Source organism: Equus caballus, chromosome 26 (genome assembly GCF_041296265.1).
Source record: "Equus caballus isolate H_3958 breed thoroughbred chromosome 26, TB-T2T, whole genome shotgun sequence".
In the NCBI taxonomy this organism is placed as follows: Eukaryota; Metazoa; Chordata; class Mammalia; order Perissodactyla; family Equidae; genus Equus; species Equus caballus.
The window spans coordinates 18,820,120-18,839,388 of NC_091709.1; the positions used below are offsets into that span (position 1 = coordinate 18,820,120).

Genomic DNA, 19,269 nt, shown 5'->3' on the forward strand with positions numbered 1-19,269 from the left:
TGAATGAACTCTGTATAGTAAAGGAGGGCAAATTTTGGGTAAAATGGATTTATGAACATGCCATCTATTTAGTGGCTTTGTGGTCTTTGCTGGACAAACTTCAAGAAGTCTCCTTCCTCAGTATTCAAAGTGAGCACTAGCTGAGTTATCAAGGGCGGGCAGGGGCACAGAGTCAGAGGGATGTCCATCCTGGGCTGTGCTGTGGAAAATTCAAGAGGCTCTCTCTTCTTTCCTTCTTCCCAAAGAGACTTCTTCATGAAATGTTCTTAAGCAATAATTTAGAAATTCAACACAGCTGCATAGAGGCATTTGTCATCATTTACTGTGCCACCTAACTTGTGGGTTGGCAGGTCTATTTGAAAACGAAAGTTCAGACACTTCTCTAATTAAGACACTCTTAACTAGTTTTATCAATTCAGCAACTATTTAATGAGCAAGGAATATAAAGAAAACTTCCTTGCTTCATATATTCTAGAAAAATGCAAAAATATACATTCATCTCAAGTCATTAGTGAACCAAAGAGGCTTCTTCTTGTGTTCAATGATATCAACCTCAGTCATGGTATCATTTGTCCATCTCACTGGTATAACCTTCATAACAAAGGCAATAAGAAAACATTATTATCTTTGAAAATCTCTTTCTCTCAATTATATTCGATTATTTTTGCCTTAACATTAAAAAAAAGTCATATAAAATAACATTTAGGTGAGCAATGTCTAGTTTCATCCTTTCCACTATATCAAGGTTTCTCAACCTCGGCACGATTGACATTTGGGGCCAGATTATCTTTGCTGTGGGCGGTGTTCTGTGCATAGCAGAATGTTTAGTGACATTGTCAGCCTCTTCCTACTAAATGACAGTAGCACCTAATCTCCCAAATGTGGCAATCAAGGATCTCTTGCCAAATGTCTCTCTGGACATGGGGGAAGCAAAATTGGCCCCAGTTGAGAACTATTGCACTAAATGTTTATCTGGTGAGCGCCACATGTCAGGCTCAGGGCTGGATATTTGAGATTGAGGATAAATACAGCAAAGGGAGCCGGGGAGATAGAGAAATAATCACCATAAGGATGAGATTAACACTACTTTCTCTTAGTTACACGGAAATACAAAAAACAAACAAAAAACCCAAGAGCTGTGGAGTAAAACATGGAATGAAGCATATTCCAGTTCAAAATGGGAAATGAGCACAAGCTTTTTCATGTCAGAGAGTTTGAACCCGACTCTGCTCCCCACGGGCGCTGTGACCTTGAGCACGCTGCGCATTGGCTCTAAGCTTCAGTTTCCTCCTCTGTTAAAAGAAGGGATTCATGTTCCAAGGCTGTGGGAAAGACTAATTATAAACTGCGTAATCCTCTAGCATGAAACCAGTGGGCACTCAAGAAAATTAGAGGTTTTCTCAACTTTTAAATCTAATTTCCTTTAAAAATGAATGATCTTAGCATGGTAGTCAGGAGAGTAGACTTGAGGGCCAGAGTGCTTGGATTCAAATGCCCTTCTATGGTTTAAATTCCCTGCTTGGGGTCTTCATTTGTAAAATAAGAACGATAAGAATCCCTGTGGCGTGAGGCGATTGTGAAGATTAAGTGAGTTATTTGCATGTAAAGCACTTAGAAACATTAGCTATGACTCCCATCGTTAGTTTTAAGATACACATTTTCCATATTTTAACATCTCTGAAATTAGAAATCATCTTCCACAGATGGCATATCATAGTTGATTTGGCAATTTTTTCTCCTTAACTCAGAGAAAAGTACTCTTGGATCCCACAATAAACTCTAACGTGGATTCAGTGACATACAATATTATTATATGGTTGGAAATGATTAGGTGAAACAAATCTTTTGACTTCTCTATTTATTAAAGACAACACCTTTCATCCAGGCACCCAAGTTAATAACCTCAACGTTACTTTTAGTCCTTGTTTTCCCATGAGCTCTGACATACAATTTCCAATTGGAAAAAACTCTTTTCTTTGTATCGTCACCTGTACTAATGTCCATGTTTGTATATTCACAGGATATACCCCAAAGAAATCCCCTAACTACCTTTTAAACAACTTCCTACCAGGTGGGCCTACTTCTGACCTTTTTCTACTCCAAGCTACCCTGTAAATAAATACAAGAATCAATTTTCTAAATATAAAGACAAAGATACATTTCTAGGCAATGTGCTTAGTGAATCTCCATTCCATAGTGTGCTCAGTATAAACTTTACTTGGAATTAGAGGTTTTCATAGTAAAGCCTCAACTAGCCTTGTTGCCTTCAGTGTCACTTGCCTCGGCTCCTGGCAAACTGAGCCACTAGCCATTGGCCGACACGTTCCACCATCAGACCTTTTGCATCCTGCTTCCATCTCTTGCAATAGTCTTTTTTGTAGCTCAGTTTATAGAAATTCTATTCTCCCTTTCAGACTCATCTCTAGTGTCACATGGGAATAGAGTAGTCTTTATTTTCTCAAATCCTAAAGAGTCTTATATATCATAGTTTTCATATAGTTTGCCTTATTCAATAATTAATGCTATACATACTTCAGACTTTCTACTAAAATCCTTGAAACAAACTCATCTTGTTTATCTGCTGGGTTATCACCATATAGAAATGTTCAATGAAAGTGTGTGATTACTTTTGAAATAATTCTTGAAATATGGTATTTTATTGGTCTATATTGCAGGTTTTAATTATTCCTTTGAGATTTACTGATATTTTACTATAAATTATGTTCAAAATATTTTCTTTCTCTCTTTTTATAAAATCTCTCAAATAAAGGTAAGAAAGAGTCCTGGGGCCAGCCTGGTGGCATAGTGGTTAAGTTCGTGCGTTCTGCTTCAGCGGCCTGGGGTTCGCAGGTTTGGATCCCAGGCATGCACCTAGCACCACTTGTCAAGCCACGCTGTGGAGGCATCCCACATAAAACAGAGGAAGATTGGCACAGATGTTAGCTCAGTGACAATCTTCCTCAAGCAAAAAGAGGAAGATTGGCAACAGATGTCAGCTCAGGACCAATCTTCCTCACAAAAAAAAAGAGAAAAAAATAAAGGTAAGAGTCTTGATTGACTTTTTTGTTTCTGTTATTAATGTTGTAAATATTTGCACAAAAGTATTAGAAAATATGGATTAACAAAGGAATATTTACAGTTTTCACTGAACATACGTTTCATAACAAGTGACATTTGTTGCATAAATTGCAATGACACAGAATCCTCAACCAGATATTATTAATAAAGGCTCCAAATGCCTATAATTTGATGAAAGAAAAGGTATTATAATAACCTTTGTAATTGTAACAGTTGTGAACATCACAATAATTAGCAAAATTTTCACACTGAGATCTTACCATAAGGCTACCCCATGGATCTATATGACGAATCACCTTCTCAGAAGAAACTTCTAGGACTTTAATTTCTTGGCAAAGGGTCACTGTGCCTCACTGGAAACTCCCCACCCCTAAAAATGCTCTTTTAGAATGAAGCTCCAATGAGTTGATACCATGTACCAAGTAAAGTAGACTTCTCCAGTAACTGATTCTACTGTCGTGGAGTAGTGAGTATTCTTAAAATGCTTTGAAAGTATTTGTTCTCTTATCTCTTGCCTTTGACAATTGTATCTCCTTCACACACTATCAAATATGTAACCCCCATTCATCATGTCATTGTAATAAACTGCGTCTCAAGTTTTTCTTTATTTTTTTGTTCCCTTTCTCTTTCAATTCCTACCAGTTGGTTTGAATAACTGGGTCAAACAGCATCCTTCCCAGAGAGGCTATTATAGGAAATAATAATAATAAAAAATAAACCACATTTGTAGGAAACACAAAGTGTAGAACTCAGTCCTGCCTGGCAATTCATAACTGTCCATGGACTTGTTAATAATCAAACACTATCAAGAAAATATCAAGTACCACTCTCTTAGTAAATTCAAATGTGGCCTGAGCATTGTTAGGCAATGAAGATGAAAAGATGAGGTACACCGCTGATGCCCTAGAAGAGTTCACACTTCTAGATTTATATATCCTACTCACACTATTTAATTCTGTCAGCAAGCATTTCCTTCCCTCCTGATGTGTTAAGGAGAAGAACACAAGAACATAAGTTAAAATATTCTGAGAATAAAGATAGAGCTGTTTTAAATTTTGTTTCAATGTAGTGGAAAATAATGATAATTTTTTTAAAAGATGTAAACTTTATTTGATATGATATAACGGCTGTATATATTACGAATAAATGTCATTATGATAAAGATTGTAAAATCTTTAATACGTACTTTATTACACAGATGTATTTTGTGACTATCTGATTAAAGTGACACTTCCAGGCAAGCATATGCTAAGCTGCATTTTCCAAGTCTTCAATCCCAAGTGGTGAATGGAAAGAAGTTGTTCCCACCCAGCGCCTCCAGATAAGAGTGTGGGACTTTAGAGTCAGACACCCTAGATCCCTCATTAGGTGACTGACCTGATCATATTTATCCTCTTTGAGTCTTATTTTTTCTCATTTCTAATATGGGAATAATAATAGTATTTACATCACAGGATTCACCTAAGGATATATGTGTTAACATAAAATGCCTAGAGTAGGATCTGGTATAGAGTAAGCACTATGTAAATATAATTTATTAATATTATATTTATAGGAAAGGAAAATACAATAAAAACTCTTTTTGAATCAGTACTAAGCTTTTCCTGTAAAAACCTAAATAAACATTCAGAGTTAAGAAAAATTTTGAATTATGGGCCAGCCCAGTGGCGCAGCAGTTAAGTTCGCACATTCTACTTTGGTGGCCTGGAGTTCGCCAGTTCAGATCCTGGGTGTGGACATACGCACCACTCAAGCCACGCTGTGGCAGGCGTCCAATATATAAAGTAGAGGAAGATGGGCATGGATGTTAGCTCCAGGCTAATCTTCCTCAAAAAAAAAAAAAATTGAATTTAAAAATATGCCCATACACACATAGAAATCTGAGAAGATATATGTAAAACATAAAAAGTAGTCATTGGTAATGGGCATATGGGTAATTTTACTTTTCCTATTTAGGCCCATCCATTTCAAATTTCTGGGGGTTTTTTCCTATAAAAAAGGTATTATCTTACTTTTCAAGTTGTTTTGAGTTGTTGCCATTTATGGAATCGTACCATTTCAGAATTTAAAGGAGCCAAGAAGGTATCCATCCCAACTTACACCTTTTGCCGATGTGGACTCTGGTGCTCAGACATTTTACATATATTGTTGAAAATAACATGACGACTTCTGGCAGAGCTGGGAATTCTGGTTTACCTGGCAGCTCCACATCACAATTCAACTTAATAAGAATAACAACACAATTCAATCAGAAATATATCTTAAGGAAAACACCTTGGGTGATTAAAAATTATCTAAGTGATTCTAATCACAAACTCTTATGAAGGCAAGGATTTGGGGTAAGGTAGTCAATTAAATAACTTTTCCTTTTATACACTTTGTTTATAGTCAAGATAAGAACCTAGGTATGAGAGAGAGCAACTCTAATGGTAAATATCCAGTATAGACGCCTGTGGGATACAGTGTGCTGTGGTGACTATCTCCTGGTAAGTCTTTGGCTTGTCCTACAGTTTGGGCTAAAGTAAAATGTTGCCCTAGTGTCAACTTCAGCCCAGCTGAACGCTCTAACATGCCACACTTTGATGGAAGAAGCACACCTGCTGTGGCTCCTAGTTGGCCAATACCCACATGCCAATGACAGGTGGCACTCAGGCAGATCCTTTTGCTCTGCAAACTGGCACCTGGTCTTGGCTCTGCTCACACACAATGCAAGAGCTGCCAATTAATGGACAGCAGAGCATCTCTGACTTCAAGGCATTTCATATTCCAAGTGTGCCCCAGCTTGTTAGTTGACCACAGGCCAGAGCCCAAATTGGATGCCAGTTCTTGCATTGTCTCTGAGCTGAGATTCTCAACAGATGGGCCAATGTGGTCACAGGACGAAGCCACTTGTACTCCCCACCCTAGGTGGCAATTAGTTTGGTGATAACAGCAACTATTAGCACCTATTTGATGAAAACACAGAAAAAATACCATTTTGGCATCCTACTGAAAGTTGCTAATTAATCCTGTTCGTAAACAAAATCTATATCTTCAGCTTCCAAGAAGGTAACCTTGACCTGGTCCAAGTGTAGATTTTCAAAACAGCAGGACATTTCATACGTGGCTTAAGAAATTGGTCTAAAAATTACCCTTAACAGTAATGCTATATAGTAGTCCTATAAAGTTATTCATAATATAGTTTTTCTAACTGATCATCTATAATTTTATCCAAAATACAAAATTTGTAAGTGACTCAAGTTCATCAACAATTAATAACCACCTAATTGTGGAGCCCATTAGTTGAAAGTACAGGTTTCATGTTCAACAGATTCTAACTCAAGTCCTAGTCCTAACACATATTAGTGCAGACTTAGAAAACTTAACTTCTTTAAGCTTCTGTTTCCACATACCTCAAATGGGAGTAATATTACACCGGAACACTGTCCTTTAAAACAATGGAATTAACGTAGGCAAAAAAACACTTAGAAGATTGCATGGCAAATAGGAAGTTCTCCAAAAATATTTGGGTTTATCGTTACATCACCTTCTTATAAAAGTGGTTTTCTTATTACTAGCAGACAAATGATACAGTAGAATGTGTAAAATTTGAAGGTCGCAACCCAGATGTCTTATTGCATTAGGAAGAGGGAACAATATCTGGACCATGCACAATCCCACAGAGGTAGAAAAATGCGTGACAACTTTTGGGTTTGGCAAACTGGCTGGCAAAATGTATAAATAAATCTATATGATTTAAAAGCAAAACTGACATCTATAGTATTTTATATGTTTCTATGGAAATCAATTGGCTAAAGAAAGGAGAATGTGTAACTATTCTATAAGAATTAGAAATTTTAAATTTTTCAGCATTAACTATTTTTTTCCATGTATTTGTCTATATAACTAATAAATACCACCAATCAGTTGCATTTATAAAACTAGGGCACCTGTTATGTGCAGCCATTGTACAGTGTTTTGAATTAGTTATATCATTTTAATAACTCTTTGGGTTAGAATGGATGGCATAATTACTCACCCTGTACAAATGAGTCAAAGTATAGGTTAATCATTAGTCCCACAGCATCACTAGTCTATATTTTCAGGATGTAAAACACAGACTTTAAATAGCTTGTTCAAGGTCACACTCCTAGTTAGTGGTAGAGAAATCTGTCGAACATGATTTCCAGAACATGGGAGTATAACTAAACTGATAAACGATCAGTGTCAGAACAAGCCTAAAGTCTACCACCCCTGACAATGGCCTAAATATTCTTTATGCTGTTGGTAGCTGTATAAAAGAACCCGGAGTAATTGTCCATGAGGTTCTAATTTTTTCAGACAGAAATGGCTAAGACATCTCTATAGCTGAAAAATCACAGAATATTCATTTACACTTTTCTTTATATTTCTGAATCTTCAGTATCAATTCACTTTTCAGATGCCACGTACAATGTTTTATATACATGGCTTTTCTCCTCCTTTCAGTTTTTTTCCTCCTTTTTCAAAAACCATTTTAATTGACCAATCTTGACCAGCCAACCTAATCAGCGTGGTTATTTACCAGAAGCCCAAATTACTACATGTCCTTGAAGCTCACACTGTATGTGAAGAAGGCCGATCTTCTCAGCAGGATGGCTGAGCACCTGATCAGCATCTCTGCATCCCAGGAGCACATGCTCTAAACAATGGAGCTTCCGAACAATTAATACAAGAACATTGCCCAGGGCTAAGTGGAAAAAGCCACTTAGCGGAAAAATGCCGCAAAAAAAGGGGAATTATAAGTGGTTCTATTCCATTCCTTTTCATAAGGAGTCATGTATTTATGTGAATCTCACATTTCATGGAACTAAGAACTCTAACAGTCTCTCTTAAAATAGACTTGCACTTTAGAAAAAGGAATTTGTCAGTAAGTTCAGAAAAACTGATGGATTTTGCACAATGTATCTTGAAATTCTTTTTCTCTAGTCCTTCTCCTATTTTTATGAAATATTCATGAATTATATCCTCTATGTGCAAGCCATCAACTGCATTTAGAATTCTCAGGCATACATAAGAATGTAAATGGCATATTTTATTTCTAATTTTCTCTGACAAGCTTTTATGAGCATTCCTTTCTCTACTCTAGATCCTTATTGAGGAAGTTAGTGTCACTTTAGAGTTAGTTTAGAAAATAAATAAAAATGGAATAAAAATTATCGTGGACTAACTAATGGTGATATACTGAAAATTATATGATTGATGAAGGATGTTAAATCTCCTATTTACAGTCCTTTAAAAGACTGCTAATAATTAACTGAAATACAAACTGTACTGACAAACTCAGATAAGAAATCACACTATTTCTTATCCAGATTCTGAGAAGGGCTATTTTTATCCTGCTCCCTAATATTAGATTGAACAGAACGTTGTAGTGTTAGTATATTTCAATTTCATTTTTATTTCTTTGGTTATAAATTATAATATTCTGTTGCTTTTATATTAATACATGATGTTTTTCATAGAGCTTCAGAATATATATCTTTTTGGTATAACAAAAACATACAATAACCCCATGTTATGAAAGAACATAAGAGGAAGAATTGCCCTAGATATTATAAATACTGGCAACTTCGATCACACGAAGCACTTTGTGAAAAGATGTGTTGAGGGCATTTGATCATCAAAAGAGCACTAATTAGCAAAAAGTGCTAGGTTTGCCTGAGAAAAAAATGATATAACACCCAAGGAAGAACTTAGGATTTCTTCAGTTTTAACTTTCTTCAATTTATTCAGTATGTAAATACTTTCCTACATCACTCAATCTGATTAACATAAAATAAAAAGTAAAGAATCAATAACAGCATATTTACCTTGCTTAAAATGACTTCTTTTTACAGACTAGCAGTGAGCATTATAAATACACTAGGCACTTAATTAATGTAGGTAAATCTAAAAGTGCGTTTTCTATAATTTAAATTATGCTTTAAAAACATGTGCTTTTGAAAAACAATCATTATGAACTATAAAACATCTTTCCCCTTATCTCCTCATTTTGTTCCCCCACCCATTTTATTTTCATACTGGTTTGTAAAATTCTTGCCCTTAATAGATGAGTTAGTGTTGATTTATTTGAGCACATAGATATTGAGACGTGCTGGAAAAAAAAATATTGATACTTGAAAGTCACAAAAAAAGCAATGACTTTGTTTTTCTTCCTGCAATCTTCAATTGTGAAATAGTAGTATCTTCAGAAGTATCTGCAAGCAATTAACAATTGACAGTAGAATGTCTGAAATGAAGGCTCCTTCTTATTTTGTCCCTTTGCCATATGGAAAAAGTCCAAGTAAATAACTTTTCCCTGGTTGGGCAGCAGAGTTATTGTTAGACTTGGGAATTGCTACTTTTCCAACCTCACCAAAACATTCATCTAATCAAAAAATGTGTTTAACACAAGTCATCAAGTGTATGTTGTAATTTCATTAAAGACAGTTACTGAGAAAGGTCAGGAGTTTAAGGCTAAATCAGAGAGGCACACGGGTACTCAAAAAATATTTTCACAGTAAAGGAAAAAATACTGCCTTAATTCATCTCTGGTTACTGAAAGGTTGGCACAGATAGCTTCTTCAGCGTTTAAGGTTTAAATAGCTATCATTGCATTTCATAAATTTAAACTTGAATTGAAAAGGTTTTCTTGTCTCCAAAAGAAAAATAGTCACATATTACTTACATAGTAATTACAGGCTATGCAGCTACCCTACAAAGCTTTACTATAAATGTGTTAAGCATGAACCACTACACAAACCTTATTCAAACTGCATTAAATGTTAAGCCAAAGAAATGTCATCCTCCACACCACTCCGCACAATTGCTTACACAAGAACAATGGCCATCTCCCTAGTCTGAGACCTAAATAATGTAATAGAATCAACGTTGTTGATTTAGGCTATGGTTGGCTAAAAGTCATCACTGTTATTTCTCACCAAGTAAAGAGGTCTCTTTTCCCCTCATTGTGCATAAATGAAGCTTATGCTAATGCAGACAAATCTAAGAATGAATAAGCTTTTTTGAAATACCACTGAAAGGTTGAGAATTCAAGAAAAAGTACATGGCTTCTATCATGATAAAAATACTGACCTCATTTTCTATATTGCACTGATCCCAGTTTTAAGCCTTTCTAACATACAATTTAAAGCTTACACAGCATTTCCATTTGCTTAATACTTTAAAAATATTAGGCTGGTCACACAAAGCCTTGTGGTAGTATCATGCTGGTAATAGGAGGAAAGAGGCCAAACCTATGAAAATCTTTTCAGGGAAGTTAGGGGAGGTAAGATTTCTTAAAATTTCCACCTTGTCTTTACGGGCCTTTATATCATACAATCTAAACATGCAGTTTTATGCTGTTGTTTGACTTGTATGTATTATTTGAACTTTGAAGCAAATGCATTTGGCAAGTTTTGGAGAATATTGTAGCGACTAAAGATGTCAGGTTTATGACCTAATGCCTAGAGCAATCTGGGAACAAATCAAACTGGGCTTAAGTTTTCTTTTACCTTAATTCAAAGACATAGACCCACTGAAAAGCAACACACTCTTACAACTTTCTATTTTTGATATTTTTATCAAATGGATATTGTTTAATGATTAAAAATGGCAGGATTACCAGGGATGTTATGTGCATATCATGTAACCCCTGATATCGTGTGACGAAAAGGGCACTCTCTGTGGCTTTCCTCTTAAAATCCCACAAACCAAGCCCTATCATGGGAAAACACTAGGCAAATCCAGGTTTGGGGAACATTCTTTAGGATACCTGGCCAGGATCCCTTAAAACTGTCAGTCACAAAAACAAGGAAAGACTGAGAACCTGTCGTAGACCAGAGGAGGACTGGGGAATATGACAACTAAATGAAACACCCTATAATATCCAACCAAGTAAATGCCCTAGAGTGAACCCTGGAACAGGAGGAAGACATTAATGGAAAAACTGGTGAGACCGAAATAATGTATAAGCTTTAATTGTTATGTATCAGCATCCGCTCTTTAGGAGGGACAAATGTTTCATAGTAACGTAAGATGTTAACAATAGGGGAAACTGGGTATAGGATATACGGGAATTTTCTACACTATCTTTGTAACTTTTCTATAAATCCAAAATTATTCCAAAGTGAAAGTTGTTTTTTTTTAATGGACAAGGCTAATTACTTCTAATAATTGAAAATTAATCCTTGGCTACACTAGGCTAAATATTACCATATAATTAACCTCTTAACCTCCCATCAAAATGTTAAAATTATACATTAAATGCTGTGAAATTTAAGGGAAGTATTGACTATACATGGAGGATGGACACCAACGACTCAGTCCCATGCCCTCTTCTTGCTTTTGCACCTGCTTCTCCACTGAGAAGCCTTGAGGAGCCTCACATCCACAAACTTCTCCTGACAACAACATTCCTTTAAAACTAGAGGTCTGACACCAAAGTGACAAAAGAAATACAGAGGTGACTTTCCCTACTATTTAGGCTGAAAAATTAACCGAATTACAATTTTCACTTATCTTATTCCTCTAGATTGCAAAGAACCTCTCACTGACTATTTAAAATGTTTGGTCCATTTGAAACAACCGCTGTTGATGAAATGACTTTAGACAGCAGAGTATCATAAAGCTAGGAACATATAAAAGTGAGATTTTTGAGATGAATGTATAAATTCAAGAAAGCATTGATAGCGCTGCAGGCAAAATCACATAAAAGGCAATTGTCTTCTGGGGCCAGCCTGGTGGCATCGCAGTTAAATTCACATGCTCTGCTTTAGCAGCCCGGCGTTCACAGGCCTGGACCCCGGACGTGGACCTACGCACCACTTATCAAGCTATGCTGTCGCAGGCATCCCACATATAAAGTAGAGGAAGATGGGCACAGATGTTAAAAAGATGCAAAAAGAGGAGGATTGGAATCAGATGTTAGCTCAGGCTAATCTTCCTCAAAAAAAAAAAAAAAAGGCAATTGACTTCTGTGAAAGCATATTCAATTTAAGTCAGTTGAACGAAACTTAATTTCTTTTCAGGAAAAAAAAATTAGACAATAAGTAGGATGTGAAATTTTACACAGATGATGACTGTAGTAGGTGTGATGGCTGCAGTTTCAGAAGGTAGGACTAAGGCAAAACAAATCTGAAAGCTAGACTTGCTCATTATATTGAAAAAAACACTTGAATGATTTATTTGATCATAAAGGGCAAGTTCTTGGGAAGATTCAGACAACAAAAATGTTGTTTATTTTTATAAAAGACAACAAGCATTTTTGGACTTGCCTGAGAGAGTTGAGAGATTAGGTTTTGGGGTTTGGTGATAGGATGAATAAAAAAGAGATGGAGAAGAAGGACTCCATGAAGATACAGCAAGTGAGAAAGTGACAGGAGGTCCCTACATGAGAAATTCCCTATGCGGACACTGATGACAACTACTTGCTGCCTTAGTATTGTGTTGAGCAAGATCTCCCCTTTACTCTAGACTTTGAAATCAGCTACACTCAGCAGCCTTTTGTTAGTGGTGCTCTGGGCAATAACAGAGAGCAGACAATATCCAGCGTGGAGTGAAGCATCATGGCGACAGAGCAGTAGTAGAAAGAGGTAATTGGGAAGAGTAGTCAAGAGTTCGGCAGGAACAGAATGCCAAATTTAGAAGGGGCCATGAGAAAGAAAGCATATTTGATATTTGGGCATAATGGATGGAGTGGAGGATCAGGCATTTATGTGAAAATTCAATGAAAGAATGGCATCAAAAGTCTGGGGGACTTCAGTATATAAAACAGTAAATATGTGGCTTGTGTATGCAAAAATCATACGTGCGAAAATAATACACTAAGATATGAGTGTTTGGTGGTGCAATTGATGGTCTTTTTCTTTTCTAATTACTCAATGGTTGCTAACAATTTCCCATCCATATGATGTTCTTACCTTCCTCTTGGCAAGTCTGCATCATCTTTTTTCCACCGCACGGTTGGTTGGGGATCTCCCTGGACCTGACAACGAAATTCTACAGCTTCTTCCTCCAGCACCACCTGGTTAATTGGCCTCCTGAGAAATGTGGGTCGTTCTTAGGGAAAAAAAACAAAAAGCAGTAAAATGAAATGAATGTTGTACATGATTTAAGGACATTACAGAAAAAGCATAGGAAATAAGTGGTTTATTTCTGGTACATAGGTACCTAACTCTGTATCTCAATGATGTCTTGATAAGGCCTTATGAATTCAATACAACTGAATAAAATAAAGTATCCAGGAACACAGAAAGTGCTACAGTTTTTATATAAAACCATACAACCTTTTGGAAAGAAACATATTAAATTGATTCTTCAGTGAATTCCAGAGCTAAATCGTGTGGACCCTGTAATAAAAAATCTGAAAACTGAATTCCACAGAAACAAGGAAAGAGATAAAAATGATCAATTTTTTACAATGGCTCTGAGTGGGAAAACCAAAAGTTGAAACTGATGGAAAATTTCAAAAAGGAAACAAATACTAATATTCCGTCAAGAATGCTAGAAAAAAACAAAAAAATTATGGTCTCACACATAAGAGTTATCTAAGTTTTTCCACTTAGGCTACCATTTGACAAGGACCCAAAAGTTCCACGTACGTTTTCACTTCACGTTTGGAAAACTGTCTACCTGATTTTTTTTTAAATAAAAAATACTGACATTATTAATCATTGTAAATTATTTACTGTCATACATAATTTTCTAGGGCCACTTCCAACTATGTTCTCCTAAGTGTTCCAGATATCTGCCCATTTTTTCTTTACTTAACTTGTACATTTCTTTATTTCTCTACTATTCTGTTTTAGTGTTCCCATCCCTTATTCTTTTGTAGTTAATTTGTACCTAGCACTGCTAATCTGCATTCTAGCACTCCTCTACATAAAGCTAGGGAAAAATAAATCTCTGTCTATAAGAATTTTACCATCCAAGAGAAATATAAAACAAGAAGTTCTACATATCTCTAAACGCTTCAATTCCCTGTCTAGGTTTTTCCTTTTTTGATAATGATCTGATACAGGAAAAATCACCGTTTAAATTTTTATTAGCACATGTCTGCAAATCACAGGCAAGTCCAACATTGCTACTTATTGATGTAGAAAGGGAAGTCAAGGAAAAGAAAGATGAAATCCATAAGGAGTTGACACTATTTATCTGGCCATATGGCTCTATTTAATCACTCAGGACTTTAGTTTCAAACCCAACCTAAACATGTGAATACAGTGGTACAAAAACTGAAATATATTTAGCAAGAAACCTTTAAGGGAAATAAACCACTTCAAATAACATATGTTAAGAGTATAGAATGGAAGTATATGATTTTATTAACTAAATAAAGATCTATATTTATAAAGCAAATGCATAAGTTGCAAGAGCCATATTTTACTGCAATAAAGCCAACAGTCACTGGTATTCAGAAGGAAGACAACTGAATCTCTTCACAGTGAGTTTGACAGTAGGGATCAAAATTTTCTTTAAAACACAGACCTGCGTGTGCTCAAGTGTCTGTACTCTGAGACCCCAAAATCCCAAGCCATAAAACACGGCGAACAGAACTTTATCATGGAGTGTTATTTAATGCAGAAATCAGAAATAATCTATGAAAATCTATTTTAAAAAAGGTCGCTTCTAAAGATTTTAGGTTGTCAGAATCAATGAGCAGCTACGTGTGCCCCCTTGAAAACAGAACAAATCTTTATGTTGGATGGAATGATTGGGTGTTATCCTTTTGAACGCTGAACACCATGTGCTCTAAACTACTATTTTGGTGCCGGCATAGTTGACAGTTAGCTATTGTTTGTGGCAGTAAATAGGCAACAGGATCAGTATCTCCTTATGAGTGCTCAAAGTGTTAATAGTAAAAATGACTCATTAGCATAGAAAGTGGGATTGACTTTTTCTTTGCTATCACTTGGGGATGTTCATCCAATTCATCTAAAAGCTGCAATAACTCAGTGTTAAAAGAGAGCTAAGTCATCGTTGATATCACTTGACATTGAGAAATGATGTGTCAGGAGACCCTTCCTGCCCTCTCTGATTTTAATGGAGGTATCGTACTACGACCTGGCATATGGATGAGTGAGCTGAAAGAAGTCTTTCCCTCCTCCACTCATTCATTCAGTGCATGTTAATACAGCTTCCTCTATACCAGGCTTCCAGCTTGGTAGCTGGTGAACAGCCAGCAACTTGGTTTCTTCAGAAAAGTGGTGGGAGTTGAAGCTAGTCAGAGAGTGAGTGGCAAGAACATGAAGGGCCTTGAATGCCATGACAAGGACAGTGAGCTCTGCCCTGAGAGTGACAGAGAGTGGTTGAAGTATTTTAAGTAAGGAAGCAACATCTTTAATAAGCATACGAAAAAGATCGTGATGGCAGATCTGTGAAAGATGAATTAGAAGAGAAACATGAAGTAGTAAATTAGGTCAAACGGTTATTGTAAGAAATTATTTCAGCTTAGACTGACCCAGCGGTTCTGGGGATATGGAAGAGGGGACAGAATGAAGTGATATCAGAACTGAGTGATCAATCAGAAGTGAATGGTGAAGAAGAAAAGTCTAGAAAGATTCTCAAGTTCCCATTTAGCAAATGGGAACAGATTGATAGGTAAAGTATGGATATGGTTTGTGTGTGTGTGTGTGTGTTGCTCCTTTCATCACAGAAATGGTAAATATGAGAAAAATAAACCCCTTATGCTTAATCCATTATTATCAGATTTCTGTTACTTGAAGTCAAATGCATCTTAATTAATAAGAAAAAGGGGGCTACTTTTAAAATAGAGGGGAAAAGAAAAATAAATATGATCATATCAGATAGAGAAAACCTCTTAGATTTAAAAAAAATCTAAATAAAGAAGGAATCAAAAGAAACTTCCTAAGCATGATGAAGATATTTATCAGAAATTAAATGCAAAAATTATTTTAAAAGGTAACAGACTAAATGCATGCCGATTACAAGCAAGAACAAGATGGACATGCCAATATTAGTAGTCAATAAGAAAAAGAAGGAAAGTGTGAGGATTGGGGAAGAGTCAAAATAATCATTTCTTGTAAACACTCTGCAATACAAACAATACAGAACAATAACTTTGATAATTGATAACTGCAACAAAAAATAAGAACTATATACGATCGTTGTAGTAATGTTGGCAGTATTGGAAAATTGAGGATTTTAGGATAAATTGTGACAAATTCATACACACTGAAAAACTACTAAGTCAGTGGAATGTTCAAGATATCTATCTATCTATCTACCATGGAAAATTTTTATGGCATGATGCTGACCATAGAATAAATTACATAGCAGTATGTGAGACTAGTTCCATTAAAACATACATGAAAATTTTCAGGCAAAGTTTTTGTATGCTTCCTTTAACATGCTACCAGTCACAAAATCCCAACATCTGAGTATAATTAATGAGAAGGGTAAACTTTACGTTAGACTTGTCACAAAAGTAAAGTTGTCTTTTCCTCTAGGGGACACCGACAGAAAATCCATGAGGATTTTGTGTTTATTGTACGTGTTCTAAGCCCCATTGTTTCTCACGGAGACAAATGGAAGCACCTGATTTATAATTTCAAGAAGAAACAACATATAGGACCCCCTGCTGCTGTTCTGATGAACTCAACAGGGATGGAGAACTTTGAAATGGACCTCCTCTATTCCCTTCTGCCCTCAAGCAGAGTCGAGTAGCTTAGCAACTAGACAACCACAGGAGAGTATGTGGTATAGAATTTTTCGAAGCCTAATACTGGCTCATGGTGGAAAATGTAATTCAACTGATAGAAAAATAATGGGTGATGCAAAGAACAACCTAGGTCAAAGTCATTTGCATATACATGACACATTAAGATGGGTTTTATACCTGAGTATCTTAGGTTGTGCCTTCCAACAAACTAACACCAAAATTTACTAATACATTGAAGTTTGGTCACAACTTTTATAGTATTATTCTAAGAATTTCCATAACCCTCATTCCAGCAATTATCTCTAAATTGTATTATTCATTATTCCAATTGTTTTCTGCTAATTATACTAAGCTCACCTTCTACTTTGCAATTATAACTGCCTGCAAAAAATAATACATTAAAAACTGCATGTTTGCCTAATGTTAGTTAAGTGGAAAAGAATTTTTTCTAAGGGTTGTTTTCCAGTTCTCTTAGCTAGAATTTATTTCCAGAAAATCTGAGAATCAGAAACATGAATATTAAAGACTAAGGACGTTAGGGGCCAGCCTGGTGGCACAGCAGTTAAGTTCGCACATTCTGCTTCAGTGGCCCAGGGTTCGCTGGTTTGGATCACGGGTGCAGACCTACGCACTGCTTGTCAAGCCATGCTGTGACAGATGCCCTTCATATAAAGTAACGGATGTTAGCTCAGGGCCAATCTACCTCAGCAAAAAGAGGAGGATTGGCAACAGATGTTAGCTCAGGGCTAATCTTCCTCAAAATAAATAAATAAATAAATAAATAAATAAATAAAAATAAAATAAAGACTAAAGACATTATACAGGGAGAAAACATATTGGCGTCTACTGTTATCATAAGCCAAATAGAAAGCTGAACCCCTTTCAGACACAAATTACAAAAATTACAAGGACATGTCTTGAGGTTTACCATTTTGTGTCAAAATCATCTGCAGAGAAATGTAAAGTTAGAAGTATTAGAAAGTAAGTTGATAAGAGAATCAGCCAGTAAGTTGGTAAGTGATGACATTTAATACACATTAGTGCCCCGTGGAGTCTGTACCCCATGAAGCTCTGCACAATTAAAGTAATCATATATGAAACATCTTGAATTACTGAATAACCAGCAAACTGAATTTTAAGGCATGCCAAAAACAGGTCACTGATTTTTCCATGTTATCACCTTATGTCTGATCACATAGTGAAAAACAGGGGGAGAAATCTCAAGGGCTATTTGCTGACTGCTTATCAGTTAGATTAGAGTCCCTCTGAATGGCCTGATCTCTAATTATATAGCCATGAAGTGATCAGAGGCAACGTCTTTGTCAATGCAATTAACATTTTTTAATGTGAGATTAAGTGGATTTGAATCACCTTTATAACTTTCTTACAAGGTTAATCTCTCTTGAGACAGTGGTGTTGTTTGGCCGTGTGGTACTATTTAAGTACAGCTCTCAAGTAGTCAAGTCAAGTTAATTCCAAACTGGCATTCTGGAAAATCCAACTCTGTATGCTGCTGTAATAAAATCAAATGCCGAGTCTCATTGTAGTTATGTCAATAATATTCAGAACGCAAAATAGTCAATTTAACACAAAATACCATAAATCTGAAATGTGGTTGCATAATATCTCCTGAGTTTCTTCAAATTATCTCTGAAGTTTCTTCATCCTACAACGAAGGAAATTAAGTGCCCAGTGGACAAATTTCTCTTTTCAACTGTGTTCAGTCTTTGAATATGGCTGTAAAATTGGCAATGGCTGTGGTTTGACAGCTATTACTAAGACAACCTTAACAATTTTTAAATAAAATTTGCTTGACATTATAAAAGTAGTGTTATGGCAATAATTACATAGGTAGAGTCCTTTAAGTCCCATAAGACCAAAGCTGTGCAATAAAAGGACATTAGAAGTAACTACTGCTTGTAAACCTTATCAAACTTCAGCTGACCCAGAAGGACCTGCCACCCTATGGTGTCTATTAAATAGGAAGTCAGATGGCTAGCCGTGGTATGTCTCCTTTTATTTAACTGGGCATGTATGAGGGGACAGGGATTATGATAGCCATTGAATGTGAATTATTGTGCCCTTCTAAAACAGACTGAATGATAATGATCAGTCTGTCTGAATGTGATTAAATAAATCCTGACTGCATTAATTTCTTTTCTTGCCAAGAATTTTCTTTGTCTGAGAGAAATCATCCTGTGAAGCAAAGAAAAACAAAGGTAAAGGTTCTCAGAGGGAAAAAATGCCTCTCTCACCATGTTTTAGAGGCAAAGTTTCATGTTATTGCTGATAACATGACATGAGAGTCCAGCCAAGAGCAGGCCCCTGTCTACTCATCTCACGACTATATTTGAACACTTAAACAGGGCTTGACACGTGCTGGGTGCTCAAGAGATATTTCTTAGAGGAGTGAATAAATAAGAAACATTTTGCTGTTTTAAAGTTTGCAAGTAACTATTATCTAAAAGAATTATATTGCTCCCAAAAATCATCTTGATTTTAATAACACC

The 19,269-nt window shown here is 36.0% G+C and overlaps 1 protein-coding gene across 36 annotated transcripts in view; it reads right to left on the reverse strand.

The window, feature by feature from the left end:
• ROBO2 (roundabout guidance receptor 2) overlaps nt 1-19,269 on the reverse strand; it is a 1,555,999-nt gene that overhangs the window by 140,483 nt on the left and 1,396,247 nt on the right. For all 36 annotated transcript variants that reach the window (XM_070252274.1, XM_070252275.1, XM_070252262.1 and 33 more), the window contains one exon: nt 12,999-13,137. In XM_070252274.1, the coding sequence (XP_070108375.1) occupies nt 12,999-13,137 (139 nt within the window). The remainder of the gene's footprint in view (nt 1-12,998; nt 13,138-19,269) is intronic.